General features: G+C 47.3%; 2 protein-coding genes across 5 annotated transcripts; one reads left to right on the forward strand and one right to left on the reverse strand.

The window, feature by feature from the left end:
* The first annotated feature begins 1131 nt into the window (after nucleotides 1–1131).
* On the forward strand, nucleotides 1132–7902 carry LOC123053264 (digalactosyldiacylglycerol synthase 1, chloroplastic). 3 transcript variants are annotated; one of them, XR_006425516.1, is made up of 8 exons: nucleotides 1132–1807; nucleotides 2770–2802; nucleotides 3353–3443; nucleotides 3530–4008; nucleotides 4105–4371; nucleotides 4444–4793; nucleotides 4894–5478; nucleotides 7616–7902. XR_006425516.1 is itself a non-coding variant. In XM_044476718.1 (7 exons), the coding sequence occupies exons 1-7, from the start codon at nucleotides 1268–1270 to the stop codon at nucleotides 5423–5425; spliced, it is 2292 nt and encodes a 763-aa protein (XP_044332653.1). In that variant the 5' UTR covers nucleotides 1132–1267; the 3' UTR covers nucleotides 5426–5704. The 3 variants fall into 3 exon arrangements, 2 of the variants coding, with proteins under 2 accessions (XP_044332653.1, XP_044332654.1); XM_044476718.1 differs by lacking the exon at nucleotides 7616–7902 and having other exon boundaries at nucleotides 4894–5704; XM_044476719.1 differs by lacking the exon at nucleotides 7616–7902 and having other exon boundaries at nucleotides 1133–1807; nucleotides 3356–3443; nucleotides 4894–5704.
* On the reverse strand, nucleotides 7201–10494 carry LOC123053265 (aluminum-activated malate transporter 1-like). 2 transcript variants are annotated; one of them, XM_044476721.1, is made up of 6 exons: nucleotides 10100–10494; nucleotides 9890–10030; nucleotides 8609–8881; nucleotides 8290–8402; nucleotides 8019–8168; nucleotides 7201–7931 (listed from the first exon to the last, which is right to left on the reverse strand). In XM_044476721.1, the coding sequence occupies exons 1-6, from the start codon at nucleotides 10425–10427 to the stop codon at nucleotides 7569–7571; spliced, it is 1368 nt and encodes a 455-aa protein (XP_044332656.1). In that variant the 5' UTR covers nucleotides 10428–10494; the 3' UTR covers nucleotides 7201–7568. The 2 variants fall into 2 exon arrangements, with proteins under 2 accessions (XP_044332656.1, XP_044332655.1); XM_044476720.1 differs by having other exon boundaries at nucleotides 7201–8168.
* Nucleotides 10495–13305: the final 2811 nt, after the last annotated feature.

The raw sequence follows: 13305 nt of genomic DNA on the forward strand, positions 1-13305 counted from the left end.
GGTTGTGGCGTGAGGTGGTTCTCCGTGCCCCTCCTGTTAGATATGAGGGGCATCATCCTAGCGCGTGGTTCTCGCCGTCGGCTGATCCAGATCTCCGGCGTCCGTGCTCAGAGCTATTGGCGGTGGGCCTGGTGGGTGCTGGGGTAGGAGCTTGCCCGGGGGGAATCTCTGGCCGACGGCAGTGGCCACGTTGTCGATGGCGCTCCGGGCGTCATTCTCCTCCTTGGTAGCGATGAGGAGGTCAAACCTCCTGCTCCTTTCTCCCTCTGTGCCCGGGTGAAACCCCTAGTTCCTCGTGAACGGCGGCGGTGGGCCATGGTGCCGTCACCTCCTTGGAGGCGTAGTCTTGGGTATGAGATGGAGGATGTGCGCGGCGAGCGCAGATCATTCCGATGCCGGAGGTGGTGCGCTGTGGCATCTATCGCATGGGCGATGGCGAGTCCCGGGCGACCCGGGCAGAGTGAGGCCGCTGTCCAGCTTTGTGGTGGCATCGACGACAGTTGGGACTGACAAGGTCAATGCATGGATCTCACCTAAAATTGGGACAACAAAAGATGGTGGTGGGTTCTGGAGCGTGTGCATGTGGTGCGTGTGCATGTGGTGCGTGCTGCGGATATGTTAGACCAGTTGATGATCTTGGCCTGCCATGGGGCAGCTTGGTAAGGCCTCCGAATTAGATGTTGTGCGTTGATGCGTGATCAAGGTATCAAGCTACTCCATAGCAACATAGATCGTTAGGAAGGTGGGTTTAGATTAGTCCATGTCTTTTCTTTTGTCACACTCTACGGAATAATAAATATGGTGTGTGCATCGTCGATGTAGAAGTGGGGTTAGCCTTCTTTTAGAAAGAAAATATGAAAGAAGAAAATCCTTCCGGAAGGGAAATGCTTTTTTAAATGTTTCGAAACGGAAAATGTTTAAATGTTTCGAAACGGAAAATGTTGGCAGGACGGAACCGAAAAGGAAAGGAAATGTTTCACGAGCTACCACACATGAAGATATCCCCAGGCCCACCGGGCCAAGTGTCGCAATTCGCGCGGCTGACATCTGTCGTCCCGTCGTCCTCGCTCACATGGGCCGAGCGCCCGAGCCGAACCAAAACCTCTCCCTCCCTTCACCGTGGCCGTCCAGTACGCCACCGTCTTCTTCTTCCCCCGTCCCCACCGCACCCACCATCTCCCGCCTCGCGACTGTCCTACGCGCTTCCAGAACCCAATCCCTAGCCAACCTAACGCTAGATCCCAGTCCCCCAGCCTACTCACGGGACATGGGCGTGGACAATCCGCCGCCGATCACCGGCTCCGGCAGCGACGACGGCGCGTTCGCCTTCATCTCCAAGGGCTGGCGCGAGGTGCGGGACTCGGCGACCGCCGACCTGCAGCTGATGCGGACGCGGACCGACAGGGAGCTGGGGCGCCTCCTCGCGTCGGCGTCGGCTCTCGCGGGGCCCGGACCGGCGCCGCCGGTGGCCGCGGGGGCGCCCTTCGCGGAGCTGGAGTTCGTGCGGAAGCGGATCCAACCCAAGATTGCGGAGCTGAGGAAGCAGTACTCGTCGACAGTGCTCGACGGGTGGCCGCCAAAGTCCGGCGCCAGCCTCCGCGTCGACCTCTCTGGGATTACGGCTATCCGCAACGCCATTGTGTCCAGCGGGAAGGCTGATGGCGGTGACGAGGGGAACAAGGAGTGGGAGGTGGTGAAGATGATACGGAACGGGCTCAAGGAGTTCGAGCGCCGGAGCCTGTCAAGTGAGATGTCTGCTGGGTTTCGTGTCCGCACCGACTTTGTGGAGAAATTTAAACTGAGCTTGGTAAGTTCGACTGTAGCATTCGAACAGTGAATGATGACGTGCACCTAATATACTTTTTTATTAAACCATATGCTTTGCAAATCGAATTTGTTATGACTGGCAGCTTTGGGATCCGTAGCAACAAAATACTCCCTCCGTTCCTAAATATTTGTCTTTCTAGAGGTTTCAAATAGTGACTACATACGGAACAAAATGAGTAAATCTACACTCTAAAATATGTCTATATACATCCGTATGCGTTGACTATTTGAAATCTCTAGAAAGACAAATATTTAGGAACGGAGGGAGTATTTTATATAATCATGTTAAGCTCAAGTAAAACTATAGGTGGCAGCAGCCAGATTTTTTTTCCCCACATTTGTTAGTACTATTTTATTAGATACTCCTATCTCTACTCCTATAAAAATCTGAGTTGATGATGATGATGTGCCTGCCATCTTTCACCAATAGCCGTCAGATCTAGATCTGATGAATGCTACAGTTTTGCTAAAAGATGTCCGCACTTGTTTCCATATGTACAAACAACTCATTGTCTCTCACAATCAACCTTATCTCTTCCCCACCGCATCCAGAAGGCCATGGAACAATGTGGTGTGATGGCCGCTGCCTGCGCCGTCCACCCCCAATTTTGGTGTTCCGTGCAGTGCACGGGCATCTTACTAGTTTAGATATGATAACGTTTTGGTATCTAACTCATTGTTGTGAAATAAATGCACTGTATTTCTAAAATAAGATGACTTTAGGAACAGCTAAAATCAGCAATTTCAGCTTAATATCCCCGTCTATTTTTTCAGCTCGCAATGATCCGATGACATCTGTGCAGCAATTCTACCTTTAAAAACGATACAAAGTACTAAGCAATCTATGAACAATTAAAGTACTAATCTGTGTAATCCGTCATGTGAGCTGTGATGTTTGGTGTCAATTAAAGTACTAATATGTACTACTCATTTTTATTGCAGAAATCTATGAACAAAGAGTCTCAGGAACCGAAGGTAATGCATAAGAAACAATGCCTGAGCTTAACTGCACTTCTTCTGTACAGTTGAAACTTAGGTGACAATTCCGTTTTGAATACATTTCCCTAACGTGAACTTCCGTGGATTCCCTTTGCCTTGTAGTAACCTATTATGACAAAAGCAAGTCCTTTAATAAATATATGTTTAATTCTGCAAACTGCAACACATACTGGTTTAACGTCAATTTTTCAGCACCAAGATCATTACTGTTGCAGAAAAAGAAGAAGCCAATAGATACGATTTGATGCTTATGAATTATGAAGCAGCATAAACGTAGCTAACTTGCAAGTATGACTTCTTTTAGATGACATCGCAAGCCAATTCCTATTGAAATTGCCATTACTTCAAATTCATTAACATTGAATTCGTTTTCCTTAAATACAACAAGCTGGTATGTTTCCTAAAAGCAATCCTTCTTGCTCAAAAAACGCTTGATTCTGTCACTTATGCAATCCTCTGCTTGCCATTTGGTCTGATTAGTCATTGCTTAGGTGTGTATTCTCTGAACTGAATTTGGAATGTAAAGCAGGATGCCCCGCCACTGGATCTAACTGAAATACTGGCATATCTAGTCAGGCAGTCTGGACCATTCTTGGATCAACTTGGTGTACAAAGAGGTACAAAATATAATTATTTGTTTCCTTCAACTCTTGTTTTCTTTTGTGTGTCGAATTTTAAAATTCTTGTTAATATTGTGTTGCAGATCTTTGTGAAAAACTAGTGGACACATTGTACAGTAAACGGAATGGCCGGCTCATGCATCCGCCTTTTTCAGGAGATAGATCCTTAATTCGTAATGAGGACATAACTGATGAGCTTGATCTAAGAATAGCTAGGGTGCTAGAAAGTACTGGCTATCACAGAGAAGGTTTTTGGAACGATCCTGCAAAGTACAAGATCTCAGACAACAGACGACATGTTGCAATTGTCACCACAGCAAGTCTTCCATGGATGACTGGGACAGCTATCAATCCACTGTTCCGTGCTGCATATCTGGCAAGAAGTACAATGCAAAAAGTGACACTAGTGGTTCCTTGGCTCTGTAAGTCAGACCAGCAACTAGTCTACCCGGATAACATCACCTTTAGTTCACCAGAAGAGCAAGAAACTTATATTAGGAACTGGCTACAGGAAAGACTTGGCTTTGCAGCAAATTTTAAGATATCCTTCTATCCTGGCAAGGTAAACATCCAACTCACATATATCATCCCAAGGTCTACGTCTTCAGTCCATACTTTGTTTTCCCCAAAGATTTTCATCGTTCATTATCTTCAACAGTTCTCAAAAGAGCGACGAAGCATTATTCCTGCAGGGGATACCTCAGAATTCATTTCGTCAAGAGAAGCTGATATAGCAATTTTGGAAGAACCAGAGCATCTCAATTGGTATCATCATGGGAAACGTTGGACAGACAAGTTCAATCATGTCATTGGCGTAGTTCATACAAATTATCTAGAGTATATCAAAAGGGAGAAAAATGGTGCTCTTCAAGCTTTCCTTGTTAAACATATCAACAATTGGGTGACTAGGGCATACTGCCACAAGGTACAGTGTTTTAGGTCAATTTTTGTGTTGACATCGTGGCTACTACAGTACAACTAATAATGGTGCCTGCAGGTTTTACGTCTTTCTGCAGCAACTCAAGATCTACCCAGGTCCATCATTTGCAACGTTCATGGTGTAAATCCAAAGTTCCTCAATATTGGCGAAAAAGTAATAGCGGACAGGGAGCGTGGACATAACTCTTTTTCCAAGGGAGCGTATTTTCTTGGGAAGATGGTTTGGGCTAAAGGCTATAAAGAACTGATTGATTTGTTATACAAACACAAAAATGACTTGGAGGGCTTCAAGTTAGATGTTTATGGAAATGGCGAGGATTCACAGGCTGTCCAGGCTGCTGCTAGGAAATTGGATTTGGGCATCAATTTCTACAAGGGGAAGGACCATGCCGATGATTCACTCCATGGGTGAGATTAGAATCAAGCAGGCTGCTAAATGAACTCTCCTTTTTTGGCTATATGTTTCTAATTACTGAAGTGGTGGTTTTGCTCTCTTGCTAACTTTCAGGTACAAGGTTTTCATCAATCCCAGTGTTAGTGATGTACTGTGCACAGCAACTGCTGAGGCTCTTGCAATGGGGAAATTTGTTATCTGTCCCGATCATCCATCAAATGAATTTTTCAAGTCATTTCCCAACTGCTTGATGTATAAAACTCCAGAGGAATTTGTTGCCCGAGTGAAGGAGGCCATGTCTAGTGAACCTCAACCTTTGACCCCTGAGAAAAGATACAGTTTGTCATGGGAAGCAGCAACCGAGAGATTTATGGAGTACTCGGAGCTTGACAAAGTTCTGAAAGATAGAAATGGTCAGTGTGGAGAAGGTGTAAAGAGAAAAGGAGTGAGGAAGCTACGTTTACTCCCCAAATTCTCAGACATCTTGGATGGGGGACTGGCATTTGCTCATTACTGCGCAACCGGCAATGAGATCCTCAGAATGGCAACAGGAGCAACTCCTGGTACACGGGACTATGATAAGCAGCAGTGCATGGATTTGAATCTCTTGCCTCCTCAAATTCAACACCCTGTATATGGCTTGTGATGTGAATCTGGTTTTACTAAACTAATGTATAGTTGAAGGACTTTTCTCCCTAGGTATGTGCATACTAAGTGTTGTCCATTTCCTGTAGTAACTAATGACTAGACAATAGATTAGTAGAGCCCATACATTTGTAAAATTTCATTAGGTTCTGTATGGCTTGTCTTGTTTGTACCATTTGCCTGTAATTATCTCCCTTTTATTCTCTAAATAGGCAAGTTCATCAACCATTTGTAGAATGTAATTTACATAGATGGAAAATATCTGGTGTGCTTCACTCCACATGTATTTGCAGCATCAATATACGGTAGTCTAAAGTTCAGTGATATCTGGGAAATTCCAGAAGAATGTATATTCACTGAAGTTCCACTGCAACGTGTTGCTTCTGGATATCACTGAAGTTCCACAAGAATGTATAGTTAGACAAATGAGCAAAAGGAATTAAAATATTTGGGAAATTTGGTGAGTTGTGCTGATAGTTCTTTGTGTAGAGTGGTCTGGCCGTACATCCAGTTTGTCATGAGCTTTGTGCTTACTATGAGCAAATCCATTATCGTACCATCACAACTTCTAAACTGATCTTGCAAAAGTGAGTAAATAGCATAAAACTACTACTTTACAGGCTATGGGTCCAAAAAACTACCGGTTTTTAATTTTTCTCAGATAACTACCAAACGAGGGGTCGGCTGTTTCAAAAAACCCAAAACGCTGAGTGCATGTAGGACCCACATGTCAGTATCTATGTAAGTTTTAAAAAAAGCAATCGGGTCCCTGATGTTTTCTGGAAAAAGCAATCGGGTCCCTGATATTTTCTGGAAAAAGCAATCAAGAATTGCGCCGGTAGCTCGCCGGCGGCCAGATCGCCGGCCAAGCGAAAGGCGGCGGCTCGGCCACCGCGTTCCTCGTCGCGACGGCGGGCTTCTCTAGTCGGGCGACGGGCTAGGTGGAGGAGCTCCTGGCCATGGCGCGCGGCTGGTGGCGGCCCGAGCCCCTGGCCATGGCGCGGCTGGCGGCGGCCCTTGCTCGTCGGCGCGCTCCCTGGCCATGGCGCGCGACTGGTGGCGGCCTGAGCCACTGGCCATGGCACGGCTGGCGACGGCCCGAGCCCCTAGCCATGGCGCGCGGCTCGCGACGGCCTGAGCCCGCCATGGGGAGCCGGCGTAGAGGCGGCGGTGTCGTGCAGCACGGCTAGGCGGCGGGCGTAGAGAGGTAGGAGAGAAGGAGGTGAGGCGGGGCAACGGCCAGGGTTGAGCCCCGGTGAGCGCCGGCGGCGGGCGGCTCACCGGCCGAAGGCGGAGCCACGAGGTCCAGCTCGGGAGCGAGAGGAGGGACCCGATTGCTTTCTGCAAGAAAAGCAGGGACCAGATTGCTTTCTTAAATTTGTGTGCAGGCCCACACCTAACGGTCAAACAAATGGTCAAACAATTAGAGCTCTTACGCACGGGCCCACCTGTCATAATCACAATCAATTGATAAGCACTCAGCGTTTTGGGTTTTTTGAAACAGCCGACCCCTCGTTTGGTAGTTATCTGAGAAAAATTAAAAACCGGTAGTTTTTTGGAACCATAGCTTGTAAAGTAGTAGTTTTATGCTATTTACTCTGCAAAAGTACGTAGTGGAATCATGATTTTCAATCTCAAGCAAACAACACAAAAGAGGATGATGGAAGATTTAGGAGAAAACTATTCATTAACATCTACTAACTCTGTTTTTAAATGTAAGACGTTCTTACATTTAGAAACAGAGGGAGTATGTAACAGCTTTTTGAGGCATTTCTGTTGGAAAGACTGCAATGCTTTATTATCATAATTCAGCATCATAATTACTTCTATAATACTGAAGAAATTAGTCACTTGCTGTATACACAATATAGTACTGTACACGGTAGATTCCGCTTAGCATTGATGCTCCCGTGGATTATTCTCTGGATAGAACAACCACATGAGAACCGAGTAGTGTCTGGTTGGTTCGAGCACATGCCGATGAGCTCGCCCACCCGCGTTCGAGCAGCAGTCTCCGTTTGGTGCCTCATTTCTATCTAACAACGTATAAGGGAGGGAAACTTTCACGTTATTTTTTTTAGAATAACCACACCTGAGGACAGAAGTTTGCCTCTTTTTTTTTCTTTGGATGGAAATTTGCGTCTTTATCTGCTCGGAATGTTGATAGCGACATCTTTCTGAGTTTTTTCAGGGTTCTTGAAGTGGCCAAGCCGTGCTAGATTATCAGCGGTTTCTGCAATTTTCACTATTGTCGTAACCAAGTCTGACAGAAGTGTCGCAGTAACAGCCACATGCATCACTTGCAACAGGGCTGCTTCCTCTGATAATTCATTTCTGAGGTCTTTTGCAGCTTTGATGGCTGCGGACATGGTGATGTTGGCTGGAGATGGTATGATCATTGTCCGAATGGCTGTTGATAGCTCCTTGAGCGCCTTAGCAGAGTGTGAGCTCATTTCCCCGCATGCTGTTCGGACCTTCAAGGTTAGCTCCGGATTGGCCTCAGGGTACTGTTGATCAGGAAAATGGTGTCGGTCAATATCTTGGCTCCATAGTCTCCTTCTAATATCATGAATTGGGGGAGAATCTGCAATTACCTGGGACTTTTGCAGTGTGATGACATAGGAAGCAAGAGCCTCCATTGAAGACGCGCACTGACGACAAAGAGCTCCGAGCTTCTGGTATTGGCTCCATGGGTGTCGGAAGCCGAATTTGCCATGACCGGGCTCCCATTTGGCAAAATTGCACTGCAATTTTCAGAATTACATTACAAAAACTGCTGTGTATGCAAGCTGTCTTGTTGCAGATGTTTATTGTAGCTTTTGCACTCGGCGTATAGTGTAGTGTATCATCCGTAAGGAAGCTTACCAGAGAGTCCTCACTGGCCTTGGAGTTGAGGACGCTCTTGTACACTTGCAGAAAGGCTTTGCCCTCCAAATTCTCGCCGGCAGCCTTTTCTCCAAAGCATTCAGATTCCAATCCTGCGTACGTATGCTCACTTTTCAGCCTCACAAACTCTTTGTATCAATATGAAGTTGCTATAGAGGTTCTACAGGGGAGAAGCAGAGCTATAAAACAGAGTATGAGTATGTACTTGAACGAGACTACGGCGAGAGTGACCAAAAAGTGCAGGGATCTTTCTTTCTTTTTTGATGAGAAAAATTGCAGGGATCTTTGTATATATTACCTTGAAGAAACTGTGCCAGCTTATCGAGGTTGCCGGCGGTGAGCTTGTGGAGATCCTCGCCGGCCCAGACAGGGAAGACGAAGATGGTGGTGCAGAGGCAGGTAAGGACGCCGATGACGATGGTGGAGAAGCGCTGGTGTGCCAGCTGAATAAGCTCCTCCACGCGGTAGCTCGACACGGCCACCAGGCTGAAGGTGAGTATGAAGATGGTCACGCCGTAGTCGTACCTCGCCTTGATCTCCGGGATGAAGCGCGAGAACGTTGCCGCCGACGCTTCAATATAACCAAGTTACGTTAGGGTATTACTTCCTCCGTTTCTAAATATTTGTCTTCAAATGGATTACCGCATACGAATGTATATAGACATATTTTAGAGTATAGATTCACTCATTTTGCTCCGTATGTAGTCACTTGTTAAAATCTATAGAAAAGACAAATATTTAGGAACGGAGGGAGTAGTTCTCTTTGTCGGTTCAAGGTATCCGGCTACCGAGGCATCGGTAGTCAGACAAAAAATGATGGTAGAGACAGCTTCAGAGATGAATATGTGCACGTCAATGAAAACATAAGATCTCTTATTAGATTATGTCGACACGTACGTGCCTGCTTCATGTACTTACTGAAGGTGATGGATTGAAACTCGGCTTAGGGATGAAAAAACCGAGATCAACCTATGTTTTTTTTAATCCGACCGACCTGTGGTTAGACACATCACCATCGACACACGTGTGGAGTTTTCTTTTTGAAGGCTTAGTCTAGGAGTTGTGTATCGTTTGTTTCTGTCTTTTATCATAGGGTTAGTGGTTGTCTGGTGGACTTACTGTCGCGAGGCACACGGCCTCAGGGTTTTTTCGGGTCAAATTTGTTCAGTTGCTGGTTTTTGTTTTTAAATATATATGGTTGTGTGCATTATTCGTGCACAGGCCGGGTTATCCACCTTTTCAAAACAATCTCTTTTTTTATGGGGGAAATCTCTTGCTTTTGCATGCATGGCAGCAAAATAATTCTACTCCCTCCGTTTCTAAATACTTGTCTTTCTAGGCATTTCAAATGACTATCACATACGGATGTATGTAGACATATTTTAGAGTGTAGATTCACTCATTTTACTCCGTATGTAGTCACTTGTTGAAATGCCTAGAAAGACAAGTATTTAGGGACGGAGGGAGTATCTAGTAAGACAAGTCCAAGTATACTAGTAGTTGGAACATGCATAATATTTTTTTTAGTCTAGTTGCAACATGCATAAAAATAAGTTGGAACTTGGGTATGCATGCGTACCTAGCAAGAAGACGAAGATGGCGAGCAGTATGGGCTCCCCCTGTGCACCACAGCGGTTAGCCACCTGATGAGCTCCCACGGCGATGAACCCAGCCACCAGCGTCGCGAAGGCTCTATTCAAGCCTTTGCTCAGCGTGCCACCTGTTTGCGTGCACGTACGTCAGCAACATGCCGCAAAACATCCACGACTAAATCAATGTAAGTACGCACCGACGGTGTACTCCATGACGACCACGACGGTGAGCACGGCCCAGAGCGTGGAGACCCCGAAGCCCTTGAAGAGCGGCGTGACGTAGTAGAAGACGGACACCAGGGTGAGCGCCAGGCCGACCTTGAGCGAGTGCGCCACCCGCCTTGGATCCTCTCTGGCGATCCTGCCCACCTTCCTGGCGAACCCCGCGACCCAGCACCATAGACCGACGAGCACCGAGCGGAGCCGCAGCCAGCAGCGCGCGAAGAAGACGCCGACAACGCCTCCTTGTCCGGCCGTCGTCTCGCCGTCGCCGTCGCTCACCCTGATGCGGTGATCAACCTCCATGGCAGAATGATAATGGTGGCGGATATGCAGCTAGCTGTGCTGTGTTTTGTGAAGCAGCTAGCTTGTGTGTGAGTGAGTTGGGCTGGGAGGCTATGGCTCGGAGGGCTTATATAGACGCAAGGGAACGCCAGCTGCATGCGGACGCTTTTCTGGACCGCGACATGTATCTCGTATTGCGATGCGACAGAGAAGGCCCCCCCGGGCCGGGTCGATCGGTATTCGGCAGTGGAACAAAAAGCGTAGCATGGCGCCATCGACTTTCTCGGAGAACATGACCGTCCCGGGATCTTGCCCTTGTCGTGCTTGGTTTCGTCTCGTCGTCTCCGTCTCCAACGTTGCTCTGGTCCATCGGTTGCTTCCAGTGACTGGTCAGTGATATGAGGAAATGCTTGTGTTCGATCGGTTGCGTTTTTAGCTGCGCGTCATGCTTTGAAATGGCAGCAAGATCGTCATCCCGATCGACATGTGTTGGATAAGTGCGCGTGTAGATATGAACTTTGCGTTGGTGTAGACAGGTATGCCTCTAGCTTGGGCGTGTTTGTTCTAGAAACTCTCGATAACTTGTCATTTGCATTCATGTTAATGTTATTATATCCCCCGTGTTGCGTTCTTACGTATGGCCACTCATTCCGTACTTCCGTACGTACCTCACGATCGACACATCACTCATGGAGGTAATTAGTTTAGTTTATCTATCTGCTCTTTTGGACTTGAGGAGAATGAGGGTAGTGTCGGATGAGGTAAAACGCAACTTGCCATCGCCTTATTACAATGGTATACGCGTGAGTGGCTTTACCCGGGCCGTACGTGCTGACCCCATGGTCGTCTACCTCTGACTTTTGATCAAAGGATAAAGCAGCGGAGCAACGCGCCAAAAGTAGAGTATCGCCGTTGTTGTATTTTTTTTCCTATTCTTTCACGTTTGTGACATGTAAAGGAAGCCGTTTGCTTCATTTGAAAACACAAAAGCAATTTGATGACTCGCTGTATACACCATTCCTTGTCTCTACTCTCTCTAGCTAGCTAGCTATCATGCATCAAGAGGTGGCCTGACTTATCAATCTATCCGCTTTTTCTGAATTTTTCGGTGGATCTCAACTACGGCTTATCACGTTGAATGGGAGCTCTTGTCCTCTTCTTCAACCACGCACGCGCTTCTATTTTCTGACGGACAGGGGAATTGATGAACTCGGTCGCCTCTCGCAAAAAAAAGAAAAAAAGATGAACTCGGTCGCGTTCCATGCATGTAGACGTGCGTGTATCTGTACGACCTTGTCATCCTTCGTCAAACTCTTCCCTCCACCGTTCGCGTGAAGCTGGCCGCGCTCCCGTACCCTACCGTACCACCGCTGTTTTTTTGTTTCTTTCTGCACGTAGGTAACATATACTGTACGGACTCAATCAGCTGTTTTCCGGTGTTACCAGTCCCAGTCACCGTCTCAGGCCGAAACTGATCCACATCCATAGTGATTGCAACGGTTCAAATACCCGTATACCCAGTGTCTGTGACACTGAACATATATGGCAGCTCATAGCGGACGCATCACTGTTAGTTCCTCTGTTCAAAAATACTTGTTGAAGAAATGGTTAAAAATGGATGTATCTAGAACTTAAATACGTCTAGATACATCTATTCCGACAAGTATTTGATTGCAGCACGGCGGCTCTCTTGGTCAGTTCGTGATAGCCTTGGCCTTGGTGCATGCAGCTAGCTGCTGCCAGCTAAAATCAATACTACAAGGGACCGAGTTTCACAAATTGTGGAAATGCTCAACCTCTATACAGCTGACACGCATAGGCTCTGAACCTTAGCAACGGTAGCGCCGCTCCGCCGTTAGTTTCACCTTTAGTTCTCCTGTCACCGGCAATATTCGCCTTATCCTGGCTGGCTGCTGAATGCTGAAGTAACTTCAACTCAGTCTCTCACATCACACCTGGCTCTGGTTAAGTTGTTAACAGCATCCAGATCGAACGGAGGGACGTACGACAGGATCGGAACACGGAAGTGGGGAACATGCGAATAACTGCTCCATCAGCCCGGACGACCTAACATGGCACAATCGGAGAATATGTGCCGATATGCTTCTTATCCCAAGGTACCTTCAAAAAATCTAGCCACCCATCAAGTAAATCGCACCAGGGACAGGGAGCTAGCCACCCATGTCTAAAGCAGAATCATCACCACACATACACATTACTTACTGACTATTCAGCTCTTCTTTTCTCCTCTTAGAGCATTTACAGCCGGTCGTCCCAAACCCGCCTCAAACACCCGCGCGGACGGCTCAGTCATAAAATTTGACTCAGACGGACGCCTCAAACTCCCATGCTGACCGGCACTCCTCATATCCAGTCCAAATATGTGGCGAGTATGGTGTGACCGGGCGCGTCCGCATGTCGGACTAACGATGGGGTCCATGTAGAATCACCTAGAAACCCGGCGGTCTGATGGACGTCTCCTTCGATGGAGGGTGTGAACGCCGCGTTGCGCTGGTCCGGCTCTGCCGCCCGAGGCTAAATCTGGCTATTTAAGCCAGCCGACGTCCCCCAACCCTAGCCCATCCATCTTCCCCCCTCTTGGTGCCGCCAGCCCAAGCCCATTCACCTCCACTCTCCCGGTTCGCCGCTTTTCCCATGCTCTCCAGCGTCGCCACGGGCACGGAGATACTGGACATCTCCGACGAGGACTAGGGTAGTTGATCTACCTAGTATGTGATTTATTTTCTTTGCATGTTTTTGTATGGATTAAAGATTTCTATTATAAGGTATCCGGGTGTAGATGAGAAATTTAAGGGCTGATCGATCGTGTCCGCGAGCGTTTGGGAACCTGAACTTGCCTAGTTCGGCTGCAGATGCTCTTACATTTGTTCAAGTAAAA

Source organism: Triticum aestivum, chromosome 2D (genome assembly GCF_018294505.1).
Source record: "Triticum aestivum cultivar Chinese Spring chromosome 2D, IWGSC CS RefSeq v2.1, whole genome shotgun sequence".
Taxonomy (NCBI): domain Eukaryota; kingdom Viridiplantae; phylum Streptophyta; class Magnoliopsida; order Poales; family Poaceae; genus Triticum; species Triticum aestivum.

Bases quoted from the DNA above. Each gene is read 5' to 3' on its own strand.
- LOC123053264 (XM_044476718.1), top strand. From the start codon at position 1,268: ATGGGCGTGGACAATCCGCCGCCGATCACCGGCTCCGGCAGCGACGAC. The intron at 3,444-3,529 runs GTACAAAATATA...ATTGTGTTGCAG, and splicing joins TCAACTTGGTGTACAAAGAG to ATCTTTGTGAAAAACTAGTG. The intron at 4,372-4,443 runs GTACAGTGTTTT...TGGTGCCTGCAG, and splicing joins CTAGGGCATACTGCCACAAG to GTTTTACGTCTTTCTGCAGC.
- LOC123053265 (XM_044476720.1), bottom strand. From the start codon at position 10,427: ATGGAGGTTGATCACCGCATCAGGGTGAGCGACGGCGACGGCGAGACG. The intron at 10,031-10,099 runs GTGCGTACTTAC...GCACGCAAACAG, and splicing joins CGTCATGGAGTACACCGTCG to GTGGCACGCTGAGCAAAGGC. The intron at 8,169-8,289 runs GTAAGCTTCCTT...TGAAAATTGCAG, and splicing joins AGGCCAGTGAGGACTCTCTG to TGCAATTTTGCCAAATGGGA.